This window comes from Gopherus evgoodei, chromosome 9 (assembly GCF_007399415.2).
Source record: "Gopherus evgoodei ecotype Sinaloan lineage chromosome 9, rGopEvg1_v1.p, whole genome shotgun sequence".
NCBI lineage: Eukaryota > Metazoa > Chordata > Testudines > Testudinidae > Gopherus > Gopherus evgoodei.
The window spans coordinates 102323403-102344033 of NC_044330.1; the positions used below are offsets into that span (position 1 = coordinate 102323403).

Below are 20631 nucleotides of genomic sequence, written 5' to 3' on the forward strand. Positions count from 1 at the left end.
AGGTACTGCTTGGAAAAGTCGTTAGGCCAAAGCAGGAGGACAGTATATTCCCATAGGTACATTAGTGCAACATTGCTTTCTGTCCTCCTTTTTCAAGGAATATGGAAGGGAGCCCTTAAAAATATTCAGCACCTTATCAGTAAGGACTAGATTTCAGAAGCTGACATGTATTTGGATTAAATGGGAACATTCTTTTGTGTTAGTAGTTTGGTAAAATTCGATTGAGAGGTCTGTTATACCCCACTCTTCTCGCACGTTTATAGCTTTTTGAATAATTCTGCTGTGAGGATAAGTGCCTGCACAACTTCATCTGACTGCAAGGCAATTGGGTCAATGCATCCAAGGACAAAACTGGATTTGGGGGCATTATCCAATCCTATGCACAATGTGACCATATTAAGTTTCTGTGCAACTTTAACAATTTGCATTTATTGTCTTCTCACTACTTCATATTAATCATGTGGGTTGGGACTCTCAAAGGGGCCCAAGGTAGTCAGGTGTCCACCACTTACTGAAAATCACTGAATGTGCAGGGCCCACTCTCTTATATCCATTTGAAAATCACAGCTGTGATCCTCTTCCTTTAATTTTACTTTGTTTGTTTTTGTTTATTTGTTTGTTTTTAAAGAAAAATACATTTTCCAAATAAACAGCCAACATTCAGTGAAAGGACCCAGTTCTGCCCCTCTGTACTCTCTCCTTTCTGTTCACACACAGACATTTAAAATGTTCTCCCTAGCAACCGCCTCTCCTTTACCTCACACAGTAGATGCTTAATCTAGACAACGTGTTGAAACTGAATAGCTTAGTTGGATTCTATTAATGTGTGAAACACAGAACTAATTGAGACACGGGTTTCAGTGTGGTCCTTTCTGGTGTGACTGGGGGAAGCTGGCTTTTGTTTCACTTGCTGGGGGATTCTGACGCTTGATAGCTAGGCGCCTACCAAATGCATGGTCCATTTTGGTCAATTTCACGGTCATAGGGTCATAAATTTAAAATATCTATCTTTTCTCTAACCTCATCATCAACCCCCTCTCCAGTAGTCGCAAAACATTTGTCACTCAGTCACAGACAACTGGAACGCTACGTTGGCCTTGGCCAAATCTCTTTCAGCATTTCTTTTGTTCCACTTTGCCAACACAATAATGACTGCTCACCGACTCAGATGACTGCCAATTCAAATTATTTACAACTTGGCTAAATACAGTTTTTCACTCTCTATGCAAACAAATACTATCTAAATTCATCTAGGGCCAAGTTTTCAAAAGGAGTATCTACATTTTTTATTTCCAGTGTTTGCATATACATATGATCTCTGTGTGCACAGAGATGATTGTATGCACAACAGTATTTTCATGTACTCACTGGGTGGTTAGCGGTCCAGCTATCCCAATTGGACACATGTTTGCAAGTGTAAATTTGGATGTCTCCCCCCCATGATTAAATGCTTGCATGCACAGATTGTACACCCATATAAAGAGTTAAATTTCTAGACTGGCTTTAATCAAGCTTTTGGTTTTATGGGTGCCATTTTGCAGCCACCGTTTTTGTTTTTGTTTTTTAATTTAAGGCCACAATCTAAGCTTTTGGATCATAGAGTCCAAGGTTGGGGTCCTTTGTTGTCCAGTGTGTTGGCAAGATATTCACTTTCTCATGGTATTTTTTTACCCCAATATAACTTTTCACATCCATTTAATTAATTGCACAGCTGCTTATCTGTTCCTATTTGAGCCAAGACAACTAACACTTTCTTTGTTAAGACAGTGGAGGAATGAGGCTGCCTTTCAGTATTGGTGAGATATAGTGTGTGAGGGTGATGAGATTCTCAAACTTTGTGTATACGATGTTATACACAGTGTTTTTGTTCAAAGAGAAATTTAGAACGTGAGGATTAGTCCCAAAGTGGACCGTTGTGGCTCCAGTTTGACAGAGGAACAGCGTTCTGGAAAGTAGGAGAGTGGTAGAAGAAGGAAATCAGAACCTGGAAGACATAACAGAGGTGCTAGTGAGCATATGAGGACATGATTGGGCCTTTCAACGTGACTGGAGAGGTCTTTGTCTTGTATTGGGTGAACTGTTGGGCAGTAAGAGAAGCCAGTCTGAAGAGGTTTCCGGGCAAACTAAAGGTTGGGAAGATCTCTGTGTGGAGAGGAGATCCGTGACTCAGAGTTAAGGAGGCACTAGGAGAAATTACTACAGGTGACAGCATAATGAAGTTCTGCTCAGATTTTCTAGTGAGTGTGTCTCTTCTGAACTCCCTTCCATTCAGAGTACAATGAATTTGCAATGAATGCCCTCCTCCAATGTATGACTGGCTGCCTACTTAGCGTCTGACGAAATTAACCAAGTTACTATAGGGGCTGGTTGAAGGGGGGAGGGATAGCTCAGTGGTTTGAGCATTGGCCTGCTAAACCCAGGGTTGTGAGCTCAGTCCTTGAGGGGGCCATTTAGGCATTTGGGGATTGGTCCCGCTTTGAGCAGGGGGTTGGACTAGATGATCTCCTGAGGTCTCTTCTAACCCTAATAATCTATGATTTATAAAATCAGAAGATCACTTCCTTGTTCTGTTTTCTGCAGCACTAGCCATTTCTCTCTTTTTTTAACTTGGAACCTTTTGTCTTTAGTATCGCAAAACCCTGGGTGGTCAGTTCTCTAAACAATGCATATGGGAATAACTAATTTAAAGTCGCCCTTTCTAGCAAGGGGCTTCTAATTATGGTGTAGTTACTTTGAAACTACACAATGGTTATGCTTTTGGGTATCTGGAAATACCACTAATTCAGAAGTAGAAAGATTGCTACATGACGGGGGATAATTACAGTGTAAATATCCTAGAATTAATATATCATGATTCTGAAAGTATATGTATTAAGATGAAGTAAATTAGACTGTTAATCCTCTGCTTATATGATTTAGTTCTCATAGTATTGATACCAAAAAGCAAAGCCATGGTGTGCTTACATTTCAATTTCAATATAACTGCTCTATATACTAAGGGTATTTTAATCAGCATGATTTCAAACAGTTTCCAAAATAATTTAAATAAGTATATAGAGGAAAAGCTATTGTGAGGTACATCTGCTAATTCAAATGGGGGAGGATTTCTGAAGTGTCCTTCTGTTATTACATGAAGCTAAGCAAGGAGACCATATTTTAAAGTATTATGTCAGACCTCGTCATGAACTCCTCTGAAGTTCCACCATCTTATATCTGATCTAATGACTTTACATTTCATGAACTAGAGGAAAAAACACAAGCTGGCTAATTTTCAAATCAGTTGAAGTGTATTGGTCAGTTACAACATCGACAAGCTAACTGCTACACCAGACTGGGTTGGGGAAAGTGTGTCAGCAGTGATTTGTGGTGCTCGGAATGCACTAATACATGCAATTGACAATGTAGATACAGGATTATTTGCTTCTACAAATGATTCACTCTTTAAGATTTGTGTCGGAAGCACATGCAGACTTTTAATTGTCTTGCCAAATGAGCGGTAACGGACACTTGCTGCTTTTCAATGCTGTGGCAGCACACAACGTTCCTTTCTGCAGCATACTGCTACTTTGCTTCTGCTGAGATTGTCCTTTGTGCTTCTTTGTAAAAAGCGTTCCCAAGGCCATTCCTCCTGACAACTCTTCTTCTGTGCTGGCACTGAATCAAAAATCAGGTTTGTTGTGTGTTCCTTCCTTTTATGAATCCATGCTAAGAAACTCAAATGTGGAGGCGTACACCTGTCCATTCTCTGATTAGTGTCTCCAGTCTCTTCCCCTTTTCTCAAGTTGATCTCACATCTTTAGCTGTTAAGAGCCACCGCAATCTAGATCCTCCCTGAAATCCAGTCTTCGATTAGCTTTTCTCCAGTCCCCGTCCCATGTTTCCCAAGAGATTAAACAAACGCTTCCTTCAAAATTCCAGGACAGATACAATCCTACTTGACAGTTTTGTCAGCCTACATCGGCTTCTGTTTTTTTATATGCTCTTCTGGAATGACCCTGATTCCCTTGCTCCTTCCCTAGGGAAATTGCTGTCTCCTTTACAGCCCGTGCACTGTAAGAAAATATTTCCTGGTAATCACACTTCTCTCATTCTCTCAACATCCCATTCAGCCTGAATCATTTCTGTTAGCTTCAGAACAGGGCTATATTAGTATTCAGATTCCTCTTATAGTTAGTCTTACACTGCACAAGAGTGTTATAGTATGTTAATAATTGGTGTACTATAGCGCTCTGAGATACGCTTCCTTCCCAGCTCTGGGCCGTTGTCTCAGTACTCCTGCTATCCACGTCTCTGCTCTCCTGACTTCCCCATGCTACAATGGGCTTTCCCTCTCCCCAATATGTTTCTTAATTACAAGGTAATGGTCGTATTTCATGCTGCACTGAAACATTCTCGGAGCTGACCTTGCCACACCAGGTTTTAGTCTCCCTTGGCTTCTGCTTTGATACTTGGGTCTTTCTCACTGACTCCCGCAGAATCACAGAAATAGAAGAGACCTTGAGAGGTCATCTAGTCCAGTTCCCTGCACTCGTGGCAGGGCTAAGTATTATTTAGACCATCTCTGACAGGTGTTTGTCTGACTTGCTCTTAAAAATCTTCAGTGATGGAGACTCCACAACCTCCCTGGGCAATTTATTCCAGTGCTTAACCACCCTGACAGGAAGTTTCTCCTAATGTTCAACCTGAACCTCCCTTGCTGCAACTTAAGCCCATTGCTTCTTGTCCTATCCTCAAAGGTTAAGAAAAAAACATTTTTCTTCCTCCTCCTTGTAACAACCTTTTTCATAATTGAAAAATTATCATATCTTTCCAGACTAAGTAAATCCAATTGGTTCAATCTTCCCTCATAGGTCATGTTTTCTAGACCTTTGATCATTTTTGTCACTCTTCTCTGGACTCCAATTTGTCCACATCCTTCCTGAAATGTGGCATCCAGAACTGGACACGATACTCCAGTTGAGGCATAATCAGCGTGGAATAAAGTGGAGGAATTACTTCTCATGTCTTGCTTACAACAATCCTGCTAATACATCCCAGAATAATGTTCCCTTTTTTTGCAACAACGTTACACTGCTGACTCATATTTAGCTTGTGGTCCACTGTGACTCCCAGATCCCTTTCTGCGGTACTCCTTCCTACGAGTTTCATTTCATTCACATTTTGTATGTATGCAACTGATTGCTCCTTCCTAAATGGAGTACTTTGCATTTGTCCTTATTGAATTTCATCCTATTTACTTCAGTTCGTCCTGATCATTTTGAATTTTAATCCTATCCTACAAAGCGCTTGCCACCCCTTCCAGCTTAGTATTCTCTCCAAACTTTATAAGTGTACTCTGTATCACTTTATCTAAATCATTGATTGAAGATATTGAACAGAACTGGACCCAGAACTGACCCCTTATTATGTCCTTCCAGCATGACTGCGAACCATGGATAACTACTCTCTGGGAACAGTTTTCCAACCAGGTTTGCACCCACATTATAGTAGCTCCATCTAGGTTGCATTTCCCTAGTTTGTTTATGAGAGAGTCATGCGAGACAGTATCGAAAGCTTTACTAAAGTCAAGATAGCCATCTCTTACAATAAGCAGCCCGTTCGGCTCCAGTACAGAAAGCCGTGGCCTTCTAGCAAAAGATTTTGTGTGGGTCAGCCCTTGCCAACATGCATACACAGTATCCATGCAATGGTGTTGCATCTGGTAAAGGCTGCACTGCTGTTGGCTGGGGGACAAATGGCCTGAGGAGGATGCCTGACTGACTGACCCATGCCAGACTGCTTCGTCTATCCCCATCTTACACTGAAAAGGTTGGCTGCAAGTCTAATGGCCTTTCCCACTCATGGCAGATGAAAAGAGGGGAGAAGCTAACACCGGCAACTTCAGTGCTGCTCCTTTTGATAGCAAGGACTAAACCGTAGGGTTTCATGTCTGTGTTGTAATCAAGCTGTGACTGGTCAGCCATTAAAACAGAGCAGGTGGGTGCTGCCTTGTGAGCGTGCCTCCACAACCCCAGTTTATCCATGCTTGTCTATCAAGTTCTCGTAACACTCCAGCATGTTCATAGCTCCTTAAAACCATTGGGTCCAATGGACATCTGACTCTTTAACAGCCCACCCTAGAGAAATGACTGGGAGACCATAAAGAAATCTGCCATCCGCTGTAGTGCTTAAAGTACCCAGGCTGTTTGGAAGTGGTAGACTTGAGCTCCGCTTACTAGTAGAAACCTACATCAAGCAGATAGGGAAGCGGCATTTTCTCATGAAGGGACAATTGTGGCATGACTTCCTGACTCTGTTAATTGGACTGCAGCGATAAATGCGAGTGGGTGCACTTGCCACATAGGATGAGCGAGGAGGATTGGGATGTATGAGAAGGGAAAGGATGCAGCTTTATGTTTAGAGAGAGAATTCCATACCACGATTGTGACAGAACCAAACTAATGAGCTTTCTCAGCTCCCATAAGGAACTTCGATTAATTTGACAGCTCTTTGCCAGGGCAGGGCTGGAGCGTGCTGTGTAGGAGCTAGAAATTAAGGATTTGGTTCTGCAGAAGACTGACCTAAAGGTGGCTACAGATAGGTAGTTTGGGAAAGGAAATAGAATTGCGTGATTCTGGTCAAACTGTGCTCTCATACATGGTCACAGTAAAGTCGAATTGATAGACGCATCACAGAACGCTGAGAAGATTTCAGAGTTAACCAAAAGCAGTTTGGTTGAAGATGAATCCCTGGGATGTCAAGAAAATCGGGTTAAGTCCAGAAATGTAAGCACAAATGAAGTCCCAGCAGGAGAAGGAAATGTGTCCAAACTGCATTTGTAGACAAATTTAGGACGTTAGATGTGAAAGACAATTTTTGTTATGTGGAAAGAGATCCCCTGTATTCCCACAGGGAAAGCTAATGTGCGGGCTGGAAGCAGCACTATTTTATATATAATTTTCTTTGGCCCAGGGAATAGGCATAGCATTCTGCTTGCAACATGTGCGATCAGAAATACAGCCTTTAAAGAGGCTTAGTTGCTGTTTTCTTCCAGATCACAGCTCTGCTACACAGCCAGAGAGAAGGCTTTAGCCAAGCTTAAAAAGAACATTGCAAACAAATGAGTTGAACTTTCCAGATTCTATCTGAATAAACTCAAAATTCTGTATGTTCTGGGATCAGGCACTAGCGCTCAGATTATTTGATACAATATAAGACAATATTCAAGAGAGAGATTCTGAAACAGAAATAAATTATTGCGTGAAACATAGTTTGTGAATTCAGTCCCTTTTCATTTTTATCTTCATTTCACTGAAGGCATATTTTTGTGCAAAAAGTGTTTCATTCCTCCCTGATGGCTGGACTGTAAGAGGATAACTACCAACTAATGCTACCAGCTAATAGAGTTATTTCTTTAGTTCAAGTGATAGAGGTCTGTGCTGGGGTATTATCTGTTCCAGATTCAAAACACCATTTATAGCCTGTGTTGGGCTCATTGTGGATGAGTACCGAGAGCAGAGATTCGATGGACTTTGCAATAAGTATTATTAACCTGTGTGCTGTTTAAGATAACTGGGATGGTGGAAATCCATCTGAGGTCTTAAAAGACCCTCGAAGGATTGTAGTCTGACTATCTAGGCCTCATGAATTTTAAAAGGGATGGAATTTTGTGAATATGTTCCAAATTCTGCTGTTTCCACATGTGGTGGCTTGCTGGAAGTCAGTGAAGTGGTCTAACTGCTTTCCCTCAGGTCAGGCAAACGGAGACAGGAGGAATATCTGCTAAGTAGATATTCAGGAACTCTGCTTTAGGGACCCACAAGACATAGTTAGGATTAGGCTTCGGCACAGCTCTTTAGGGATTATTTGGGAGCAATAACTAGCATCCTGGGCAGTCACTGGTGATTTTTAAAAATCTTTGATTGAAAATTGGCATCTATCCCACTGCAGAAATTGGAGCACAGCACCCCTAGTTCCAGCACCACTGGGCTACCAGCTAATACCTAGACTTAGTTCAGATCAGCAGTGTGAGCCATTGTTGGTTCAGATAGTACAATGCTCACCATACCTTAGATAACAAGCTTGGTTTCCCCAATATTTGTAAGTACTTTAGATTTTCCAGAAAGGCAATGCATCCATCTTCATATGCCCACCATATTTAAATAGATTAAAGTGAATCCATTGTAAATCCATGTAGAATGAACTACAATCGTCATGTCATATTTCAGGCAGTCGGCCATCAGTTGCTAACTCCATCTTAATGAGGAGCTTCCATGTGTAAGGAGAGCGAGTTCTGGTCAGGATCTGAATTTTGATGGGGGTAGGAGGAAGCCTGGGGTTGAATTTCATTAAAAATGTCATGAGATTACTTTTCTGTTTTTTCAACCACTTCCAGAGTGAATTGATTTTCAACCGTGTTTGATTGCACTGGTACCACTGAAGCAGTGAGGCACTGCACATCGGCAGTAAAGGTTAAAGAATATAGTCCTTTGTGATTTGCATGATATCATCAGCCATTCCTAGAAATCAAGCAAAACACACACAAACACACTCCCTCAAACTTGTGAACATGCAAACGGGATATTAGCCGGATAACAAGATTTTGAGTTTTTAATATTGCTCTGGCGGACCTACTGCCTTGACAGCACATCAGGAAGGAGGAGCCGGGCAAAGCCATGTGGAGAGAATTGCACAGATGGGTCTTGTTATCATTAAGAGGATTTGAGTGTGTGGTAACTCCAGAACAGCTTTAAAAAAAAAATTAGCTGTAAGTAGTTTGTAATACACAGTACACAAATGGGTTCATTACGCTGTCCAGATGGCTAACAAAATTTACACCAGCAACTGGAATGAATCATGTGGAAAACAAAGCAGCTAATGAAAAGACGCTCCAGGGCTCTTTACTGTATATGTGCCTAACGACCTTTGTAGCTATCAAATACAGTGAAAAGGCAAACTACAATAGAAGAATATACACAGTCGCTCTATCTGCAGTCTAATGCCAATATAATGTGTTATGGTCCCCTCTACCTGTGCAGAACCCTATTGAAGCCCACTCGCTGTGGATATGAAGTACCTTTAATGCCCATCACGTTATCCCTTGCCACCTGATTTTTTTCCCCATATTTGCACTGACTGGAACTGCTTCAATTTAAGTCTTGGGAACTTTTCATTTGCTGTAAAGACACCTGATTCAGCGTGTGTTCTGAACCCTTCCTTTTGTTGTATTATTCAGAAGTTCCTAAAGTAATGCGCACGGTATGATCCCAGTGAGAAAACTCAATGTACAAGGACCAGTGACTTCAATGAGCATTGGATCAGGCCTATAGGAGGATGTACTTTCAATAGCCTTACTTCTAGAGCCAGCATTCCGTGTGCGCCAAGTGTCACCCATGAAGGATTAATGTATTTACACAAGAACGGCCATACAGGATCAGACCAATGGTCCATATAGCCCAGTCCTGGCTTCCAACAGTGGCCAATGCCAAATGCTTCAAAGGGAATGAACAGAGCAGGGCAATCAAATGATCTATCCCCTATCATCCAGTTCACACATCTGGCAATGAGAGATTTAGGGACATTAAGGTGGCCATCTTGGCTAATAGATAAGTTCATGAAGGATAGGTCCATCAATGGCTAATTCTTTTTGGACTCCACTTATAGCTTTGGCCTTGACAACATCCCCTGACAACGAGTTTTGTAGTTGTGCATTGTGTGAAGAATTACTTCCTTTTTGTTTTTTTTTTAAACCTGCTATTTGTAAATTTCATTGGGTGACCTTTGATTCCTGTCTTATTTGAAGGAGTAAATAATGCTTTTTCTCCACACCATTCATGACTTACAGACCTCTATCATATCCCCGTTTTGTAGTCTCATTCCAAGCTGAACAACCCCAGTCTTTTTAGTTTCTCCTCATATGGAAACTCCTATACCCTTAATCATTTTTGTTGCCTTTCTCAGTATTTTTTCCATTCTAATCTATCTTCTTTTGAGATGACATGACCAGAACTGCACACAGTATTCAAGATATGGGCGTACCCTGGATTTATATAGTGGCATTATATTTACTGTCTTATAATCTATCCCTTTCCTGATGGTTCCTAACTTTCTGTTGGCTTTTTTGACTGCTGCTGCACATTTTCAGAGAACTATCCACAATGACTCCAAGATCTTTCTTGAGCAGTAACAGCTAATTTGGATCCTAGCATTTTGTGTATATATAGTAGAATTATGTTTGTCTGTATAGTGGAGATTAGGTTTTCCAATGTGCATTACTTTGCATTTATCCACATTGAGTTTAATCTGCCATTTTATTGGCCAGACATATCCAGTTTTGTGAGGTTTCCATTGTAACTCTTTGCAGTCTGATTTGGACTTAACCATCTTGAGTAATTTTGCATCATCTGCAAGCTTTGTCACCTCACTGTTTATCCCTTTTTCCAGATCATTTATGAATATGTGAAACAACACAGGTCCCAGCACAGATCCTGGGGGAACCCACTGTTTACCTCTCTGCATTCTAAAATGATCATTTCTTCCTACTCTTTTTCCTATTTTTTAATCTGTTACTGATCCATAAGAGAACCTTCCCTCTTATCCCATGACTTCTTACTTTGCTTAAGAGCCTTTGGTGAGGGACCTTGTCAAAGGCAATCTGAAAGCTCAGGTACACTCTATCAACTGGGATCATCCTTGTCCGTATATTTATTGACCCCCTCAAAGAATTCTTTCGATTAGTAATGCATGATTTCCCTCTACAAAAGCCATGTTGACTCTTCCCCCAACAAATGGTGTTCATCTATGTGTCTGATAATTCTATTCTTCACTATAGTTTCAACCAATTTGCCTGATAATGAAGTTGCACTTATCAGTCTGTAATTCTATAATTGCCATTTCAAAAAATTGGTGTCACTTTAGCTGTCCTCCTGTTATCTGGTACAAAAGCTGATTTAAGTGACAGGTTATGTACCACGGGTAGCAGTTCTGCAATTTCATATTTGAGTTCCTTCAGAACTCTTGTATTTCCCATTGTATTTTTTTAAAGATTTCATTCAATCATAATTTAACGATTCTAGACCTTATTCCAACTTCTCTCTTCTGTTTTCTCTCTCATTTTCCTGATATTCTGTCTCACACCTACACATGTTAAGTTTAAGTTGCAAGAAAACGATGGAAGACAGCAATGATGTTGTGTTTTGTTTCCTCATCTGTAAAATGGAGATGATGAACCTGAGCTCCTTGTGGAGTGCTTTGAGATCTACTGATAAAAAGAGCTACATAAGAGCTAGCTAGCTGCTATTATTATTATTATTTATTATTAAGCCAAGACAGTAGTTCTCCTGGAAGAATAATGTACTGCAGACAAAGAGCAAGAGGGTGTCGACATCTTGGGCCTTACTACATTCAAAACTGCCAACAGGAATCAAAGAAAGAGAACCTCAAGAAGGAAGTAATTCGTGTGTCAAGTCACCTAGGGAGGGAAGTCAAAGTACAGGTAACCCAGAGAAGGACAGATCCAAAATGATGTCAGATGTATAGTACCAGGACTGGAGAGTTTCCTGGCAATCTTGTCAGGGCTGGGGAGATTGCCTTTTCCAGGATATTAAACCTTTGCATGTGGCCAAAGATAAAATGTCGTCTTTTACCCTATGGTACCTTGAGCTTTGTGGTTAAAGAGCTAGAGGTATCTATGGGTAAAACTGATACCCAGCTAAAGGTAACAGACCATAGATTTAAGGTGTACAGCTTCAGTTTCCTCACAGTAGCAAAAGGATGCGTTCTTGTCATTTTATCACGCACAGAATTATGGGGGAAGAGTAGCTCAGTCAGAATCATAACCAAGGCTTTGAAAACTATGGAAAGATTTATAGTCTAATGATCGTTGGTGTTACAAAGTCTAGAAATTTTAGGTTGGATTATTCTGACTCAGAAGTAATGGGACATACATAAAAAATTCCTGAGTTTTTAGCTAGTTCATTATTTAATGCCAATGCGTTTGAGCGAATCTGAAGAAGGATTGTGATGGAAGCATACTTGTCCCTGACCACGGTAATTTCACTCCATGGCTGAGGGAAGAGGGAAACTTTTTCTTTCTGGCTTTTTGCCCTCAGGGGTTTTTAAAATAAAAAGCCAAGGGATGTGGTCCCGAGTGATATTACGTTTACCTAGTTGAATTTTTTGTCTTGGGAAATATATGGGTAACTGCAGCTATTTTATGCTAACGGCTTAATAAATGGCTTTTGTGGGTATGCTCTTTATCCACAGTTGTGGCATTATTTTTGTGCTTTCCATTAACTTAGGCCACATTCACCAGCCTGTTCTTTAAAACAACCCCACTCAGCATTTCTTGCACCTGAGGATCTCCAAGCACTTGACAAACATTTATTGTGCCTTGCCGTGGCCCTGGGAGGTATGTAGGGTAAGAGGTGTTGTCCTTGTTTTACAGATGAGGAAATAGGCAAAGATGGATCGTATGACTTGCCCTTGGACACAAAGCAAGTCAAGGAATATAATTAGGCAACTGTAATAGAACGGTGACTACACAGACATTCTAGTCTAGAGTATGCTGTCAGCAATGGAAACATAGCAAGGGGCAGTGCAAAGCTTTACTACACTGAGGGATTGTGGAAAACCAGGAGGCATTCTGCCTCCAAGAAACTCAGTGAGTTTAATCCATTGAATTTCTGGAGTGATCATTAGACACTTTAGTTGTAGATCTGTAATCAGTCTTCAGCAGCTGCTGGAAATACTACTGAGACCTTCAGTTCTCTCACCATCTTCATTTGGGGCACAGGGGTCGTGTGTGTGTGTGTGTGTGTGTGTGTGTGTGTGTGTGTGTAATACACACACACACACAATCACAACATTACTTATGCTGAGTGTTGTAGGTTTATTTTGGTTTATTTTCACATTGCATTTGTTAAGAATACATGTCCCATATTTTCTCCTGACGTTTCATGCACTCTGAGTGATGGAGTTAGTAATTTCTGGAAGTTAATCACACTAGTAGTGGTATTCTTGTTGATATGCTGTGCTATATATTGTCCTCTTTGGGCCTGATCCAATGCACAGTGGAGTCAATGGGAGCTTTTTATGCTTTGCCACAGCCAGTCTAAAGATTTATCAGCTGTGTTTTGCTTTTAAATATAGGAACACTTCAGGCGTTAAAATGGTCTTGATTTAATAATGCCATATGGATGCTATGCTCAGAGTGGTTGAAGAATACTAGACATGTATCTGTACAGGAGTGTGGTATATAGGAATTGGGGAGTATTGCTTTAAATAGTTTCTGAGCTTCTAGTATCTTCTGTGTTTCAAAACCTTGCCAGTGCACCCGAAGGCATGTGTAACTAGGCATTGCTTATTGAGTATATTTAGTCACCGCTGTTCTTTGGGTCCCAACATGGCACTAGTTTCTTCATATTGTGCTTTATTGCATAAGGAGCAAAAGACACAACAAGCAGCTGCTGCTTTGGTTTGTGCCAAATGCAGTAGGCAATCGGTCAGTGAGTAGCGCAGCTTCAGTGATAATGAAGGCGCCTAGATTTATTTGCATACCGAGAGTCACTGTTTGCATGGAAGTTCATTCAGTTATTCTTTACATTCCCGTTTAGGTATGGTTGGGAGTGTGCGGATTGCTTAGTTTGTGAATGTCACTGAACTGCATTTTGGCACTTTTTTTGTTCCCCCCACCTCCCAAGATTCACCTGATGGGTTCAGCTAGTATTTCCTAGTTGGTTTTTCCTGTTAGTGAACAGATTTTGAGGTTCTGCTGCTGTGAAATTTTCCTCTAATTTTCTGTTTGTGCTTGTATCCTTCACAAAGTGCACAGAGAAATCACTGCAGTGTAGCACTCCTCTGTGTTTATTCCTTCATGAAATAGTGGATTTGATCAGTTTCTGCAAGCTTGTTGCATTAGACTGTGCTGTTCAACGTTTCGCACTAATTGGCACATCTGGGCTGTAAGTGAGGTCCTTTACACGTGTCTGTAACCTTCCTTTCAGTGGCTTCCTTAAGCTGTATGACTGTCGTTGCATCATGAAATAGGAGACAGTAATGTTTTTCTAGTTCTGTAATAAATTCTCTGTCTGACTTTAAGCCATTCATCATGTTAAGAAAAGGTTTAACTACTGCTTTCAAAACGATGACATTGATTATGTCACTCATACATCATTCAGCATTACAATTTTATTAGAATTTGTTTCTAAGACTGACTCTGGATGTTAATGATCTAATGATTCCTACCGTGCGGAGCATAATGACAAAGTCCAATTAGATCTTTTAACCCAGAGCCTTTCTTGTAAATTGGCATAATGCACCTATTTCCAATGACTTCAGTGCACCTAGGCTGATTTCCACCAGCTGAGGATTTGGACCTCAATTTCTCTATTTAAATTTAAATTAACTGAAAATAAATATGTTTTGGTGAAGACAAATTGAAAGACTAGGGCAGGGGTCTCAAATTCAATTTACCTTAGGGCCAGTGCCAATGTCACTCATGCTACCCAGAACTCGCCCCCCCAAAACTCCGCCTCCCAAAGAAATTCCACCCACCTGTGCGCTGGGACAGAGTTTGGGTAGGGGAGGAGATCTAGGGTAGTGGATTGGGGTGCAGGTTCTGGGAGGGAGTTTGGGGTCAGGAGGGGGTACCTGGGGAAGGGGGAGGGAGTGCAGGCTCTGGGAGGGGGGAGGAGGTGCAGCACTTAGCTGGGGCTCTAAGGCAGGGTGGGGCATGCTTCTCCCCAGGCACCGCCCCTGCCGTGTCCCATTAGCTTCAGGGGCGCTCGGGGCGGGGGCAGCATGCGGCGGAACGGCCCCGCCCCACTCTTGGGCCACAGGGAGGGGCCGGCAGCCACTGGAGCGAGCAGGGGCCCCTGAGGGGGAGCGTGAGCTGGGACTAGGGGATTGATAATGCCGGTGCTCTTAGCTCCCTAGGTCTGTGGTTCACACTGTGACGAGTTTGGGCTGATCAAAAGTGATTCTCTGACAACTGCTTTGTGTTTCTGTAAGAATTAGTAGATGGAATATCCCAGCCCTGGTTTGAATTGATAGGGCCGCTGGCAATGGCCACTGGTAATTAACTGGCCCTTTCATTTGGCCTTCTCAGAGGTCATGCACCAAACTGGTGCTGGATATGGGGGAGAGGCGGGGGTGGGGAGGGGAAGCATGCACTGCTACTGCTTATACCGGGGTGGGTGAACTACGCCGGATCCAGCCCTTCAGGGCTTTGGATCCATCCTGCACCGCCACCGGCACCACGTCCCTGCAGCCCACAGGTGGGGGGTCGGAGGGTTCCATGCGTTGCCCTGCCTCCAGGCACCGCACCCCACAGCTCCCATCGGCCGGGAACAGGGACCCGTGGCCAATGGGAGCTTTGGGGGAGGTACTTGGAAGATCAGCAAGGGCAGCACACACGGAGTCCTCTGCCACCTCTCTCCCAGGGGATGCAGCGCTTCCTGGAGTGGTGCACCCCTTCTGCACCCCAACCCCCTTCCCTGAGCCCCCTCGTACACCCTGCACCTCTCCTGCACCCCAGCCCCTGCCTTAAGCCCCCTGCCACAGCCTGCACCCCAGCCCCCTGCCCTAAGCCCCCTCATACACCCCACAGCCCTCCTGCACCCCAATCCCCTGCCCTGAGCCCCCTCCTGCACTCCTCACCCCTCCTGCACCCCAAGCCCCTTCCCAGAGCCCCCTCATAGACCCTGCACCCCTCCTCTGCCCCAATCTCTTGCCCTGAGCCCCTTCCTGCACACCCTCCACTCCCTCCCACATCCCTACCCTGGCCCTGCATATAATTTCCCCACTCAGATGTGGCCCTTGGCCCAAAAAGTTTGCCCACCTCTGGCTTATACGATCTCTATTCTGTGCATCATAATTTTAAAATGAACAGAATCCATCTTGAAAGCTGATTGGCTGGTGTTTGGTTTTGTTGTGTTTCTGGGAGTATCCTGAGCATTTAAAACAAACGCCTCACACGTAACTAAGTAACCAGGTCAGTACACTGGGACGATTACCTCATTACTAGAGTACCTCTGCTCTACCCCACTGCAAGTACCTGCCCCACCCTTGCCACTGGCAAATCTTCTTGCTCACTTGTTGGAAAGCAGGGTAAGCTGTTCTCCCGCCCAATTCTCCTTTCTGGCAGTCAGCAAACCTCTCTCCTCGGTCACCTGGCAAGCAGCAGGCCTTCCTCCCGGCCAGTGCTTCCATCTACCTATAGCTGGTTGCACTCTCTTATTTGCAGCAACTAGCAGGCTTACTTCCTCTCTCTACAAACGTAGAGCCCAATACTGCAAGATGGTAAGCATCTTGTATGCTATGTTGAGCTCCCTCATCTTATCTGGAAGCCAAGAGCTCTCTGCATCCCTCCAAAGAGGCTCAGCATCTTGCAGGATCAGGCCGACTCCACATTTCCTGCCCCTGGCTGATGATATGACAGCAGGGTATGTCTTGCTACTGATCAGCTGGCTGGCTGTTCGAAGGTAATGTGCATCTCCCTTCCCTCCTGGCTAATAAGCCGCACACTGTATCCTTTATTTTTGTAAATGCCACAGGGATCATCATCCGGTCACTGCACTATTGACGTCAGGAGCATTGCACACAGGTCACTTCCCACCTTACACAATTTTTTGTTCTCGTAGAAAAGTTCTAGGGATAGTGATTTCTGCGCAGCATTTCCTGCGGCGGAACAGCCAGCTGGCGTTATTGGCCCTTGACGCCTCTTGGACCTCCAGCTCCTCCCAGCCAATGATGACTCCCAGAAATTGCCCCACAGCTCCGGAGCTGTCAACCCCGGCCTCTTTCATGCCCACAAAGTCCCCTTTAAATAAAGCCAAACCAAAGCAAGGATTGTTAAGAGAGCAATTATCCAGCAGTCCAGACCTTGCGCTCCAATGACCCTGTTGCTCGTTTCAGATCAGTTATATTTTCCTAATAAGTTCATGAATCACTTTTAATGGTACTTTCCCTGGATTATATGTGTACGTAACTGATGCTGCCTCTCATCTAATGAAGCATCAGCAGTCTTGGTCTAAGGCCTTTCCTGGGGAATAATGAGCACTTGAAAGAAGGTGATTGCTCATAGTGCAACCCAGAACCACTAGCCTGGTTACTTATCCCCAAGGAATGACTAGCACTAAATTCCTTGCTTTCATTGATGGCTTAGGATTTCAACAATCAGGCAAGTGGGTTGTTTTTAGTGTGGGTGATGCAATTCCACTTGCTATCTATAAGGCACTAATTAAAAATGAAAGCACATTAGCCCGTCAGATTGCGTGGGGCATCTGTCTAGACTCCAAACAGTGTATGATCTCATGTCTTGCTAGTATATTTGCACTGTTTATTCAGCATAGCATGTATGCTGTTAATGTTCTGGTCTTTGGGATTTTTTCTTTCAGATATTAGTTTGAAGTTCTACACTCCACAGCTTCAGCTGAGATTTTATACTTCTCTAGACAGTCACAAATATCTAACTAGAATGATAAACTCTCTTAACAATGAGATAGGCACTGCTCCTGACAAAGGTCTGCATTTTAAGGCCAAAATCCCAAGATCACTGCATTTCTAGGTGAGGAGTGAGGATAGCTTCCTTAGCTAATAGAATAGCATTTTGACCCTCTAGCTATGTAACATTGTCAATGATTCAAAAGCTTGCTATTTCCGTATGTCCCAATTTACTGCTTAATACAATGATTTGATTCGAGAAAATATTTCCAAATATATGCCATACGTAGTATCAATGGGAATATTGATTTAAAAGGAGAACTGGAAAAGCCATAACAAAATTAACATGCACTCTTTGTGCTTCTACTTTTTTATCCATTTGAAGGCGATAGTCCATTCATTGGATTATCATCCTTGCTGTGAGGAATTGCCTGTTATTACTGATCCTACTAGAGACTTCTTCTGTTGTACTGTGGGGAACAGAGAAGTGTTGGAGCTGCATTGCAGATATGGCAGTGTGGCTTACTGACATTATAAACTCAGGTGCAGAATATATGATCTGTAGGTTAGACAATGGCATGCTTTCTTTCAGTTTTCCTTAACCTGCATGCAGAATACAGCATGTATTGCCGGAGACCATAGAGGATACGGAGTAGAGAGCCTATGTTACTTTCTGCAACAGCTCATTATGATGGTACTTTTTCACTAGGATGAAGATTGCATGAAACAAGATAAAGGACAAATGTTTATGAGAAGTGTTGTTTTATCAAAGTAAACTATCCCCACCCCTCTCCCCCATCAGCACCACAAAACCTTTTTAATGCTTTTCATTTCTGTTCCTTGCGACCAATGTTTCTCCCCCTTTTCCTTCCCCACATCACATTATATAGTTTAAATACATCTCTAGATTTCTTCCGTTAAACTCTAACTTGAGTTCATTTTGTTATGTGGTGACCACAGTTATGGATGACGCAACCCCTGGCACACAGGAGTACATTATGTTACGGCAAGATTCCATCCAATCTGCGGAATTAAAGAAAAAAGAGTCCCCTTTTCGTGCTAAGTGTCACGAAATCTTCTGCTGCCCACTGAAGCAAGTGCACCTCAAAGAGAACACAGAGCCGGAAGGTTTGTGCACTATGGATCCATGTTTTGTTTGTTATGATACTTTTATTTTTAGTGTACGTGTCCCTCTAGTGTGCTGTGTGTTTTTCAGCCTGTGTCAATATAGTGCAACTGATACAGGAAGCGTTATGCGCTTCATGTCCCCCTTTGCTTGCCTGTTAATGTCTGATACGGTCTATCACCGGACACTGTATAGTATAAACCATATACAGTATTATAGACAAGAAGTAAGATTGTGCTGCTTTTCTCAAATAAAGTTTGTTTATTTCAGCTCTCATCATTACACTGCCCTTTTTTGGCTGCCAAAAGTTGCTTGCTACTCGAAACGGCATAAATCCCTAGTCAGTTTCTCGCCCCGACATTTCTGAAGCTGCGCTCTGCTGAAACTAACAGCATTCAGAACTAGATTCACCTTGTCCCCAACTCCTTCCACCCCATAAGGCTTCTGCATACTGCTGCAGGAATGCTCATAACAGCTGTACTTCAGTGAAGCAGGATAACACATTGTATGTAATGCACGCCCTGTTGCATTTTGAGAAAATGAAATGCATGCCTAGAGGAAACTGAGTCGAATGCTTTCCTTTTCAGATAAAGTAAAGGTATGGACAAATCTACCTGTTGTTCACTAAAGTAAAACTATTAATAAGTTATTCGTCTCTTTCACATGTTGCGGTAGTATGTAAGATGAAGCTATCTTTAAACATTTAACATTTTGTCTTGTTCTTCTGTATGTGTTTTTCATTACTGCCTCAAATCCCACCTGGTAAGCCTCCCACTTTTTGTATAAGCTTCAGTATATGGGTCTAACTGCCATGATGAATAACGTCACTACTAGATGAAATACTTAGGGCTGGATCCTGTTTTGGTTGAGTTTCACTGGCAATGTAAAAGCAAACAGATCTGAGCCCTTAGTCAAATCTGACTTGTATTTCTCTGTATTTAATGATGGCCACTGCTGGTGCAGTTGTTGAGCTGCTACCATTAGCACCCAAAGATTTCACTCAACTGCACGTTGCTACCATTTATTGCATCAATAATGCTCGCACCAGTGTTAGAAGATGAATTCTCTCCGTCACTAAATGCTATTCTACCAGAAGTGACAGCTTGACTAATATCACATGGTAGGCCATTCAGAAATGTACCACATGAAGCAAAAACTGATGTGTGTGTGGGTGGGGAGGAGGAAGGGGTTATTTCTCTCAGGATGTGACTCTTTTAAAATCAGGTTTAGAAACACTGAACTCAATTCTCCTCCTTTGAGACACATTATGCGTTTCTTCTTTGTCCATACTCAAATCTCCTGTTGAAGTCAAGGAGAGTTTTGCTTGTTTAGAAACTGGAAGGATTTGGCCATTTGAGTGCAAGTTCTAATGAGAAGCTGAGTTCCTCCGCATGACTGGTTCATGGCTGTGAACGTTTTCAGTGAGTAAATCAGTATTTTACACTCTGACCAAAAGGTCAAGAGAAAAAGTATGTATGATGGTGGTGTACCTTGAGTACTGTCTTCTACAAAGGAGCTGAGCCCTATGGAAGCATGGTGTTAGTTGGAGATTAAGGCACTGCACACCTGCCAGGAGAAGCTTGAAGCTTCAGGCCCTAAGTAAAGACCCAAAGAGTGAAAATTGTGCCTTATTTTTTACTGAAAGCTTACAGTTGCTGTTACTAGTTCACTGTTTGAGATACTTTTTTTCTCTCCTATAATAGCTGTGCAAATCCTTTTCCACAACATATGGTATCGTTAGATTGTTCTCCCAGAAAATCTATAGTGTGAAAAGAGAAAAGCCTTTCATCTTCTGTTGCATTATGAAAGGATTAATGTCTTTTTTTTAATTCCCTCTCCCCCTTGAGTTTTGCATTCAGACAAGGCACAACTGTATTGGCTAACCCACAACCCTGAAGAGGCTGTGTATTTCATAGGGGTATCATATCCATGGACTTTTGGGAGGTAACTTCTATTGTTGCATGGCGTACATGTTTTTTATGAAAGGCGTTGCCTGGGTCAGAGTGAAAAATATACGTGCAAGATTTCTCTTAGCCTCTTCTGGCTCCAAAGTAGCCCAGGGCTACAGTGGTGGAGTGTCTATG

The 20631-nt window shown here is 42.5% G+C and overlaps 1 protein-coding gene across 2 annotated transcripts in view; it reads left to right on the plus strand.

Moving 5' to 3' along the window:
- Positions 1-20631, plus strand: part of FGF13 (fibroblast growth factor 13) — a 314636-nt gene that overhangs the window by 140271 nt on the left and 153734 nt on the right. The window contains exon 3 of one of the 2 annotated variants that reach the window (XM_030575875.1): positions 18382-18549. The exons of the other annotated variant lie outside the window; for it this stretch is intronic. Coding sequence (XP_030431735.1) covers positions 18382-18549 — 168 coding nt within the window. The remainder of the gene's footprint in view (positions 1-18381; positions 18550-20631) is intronic. 2 annotated transcript variants of the gene reach the window in all.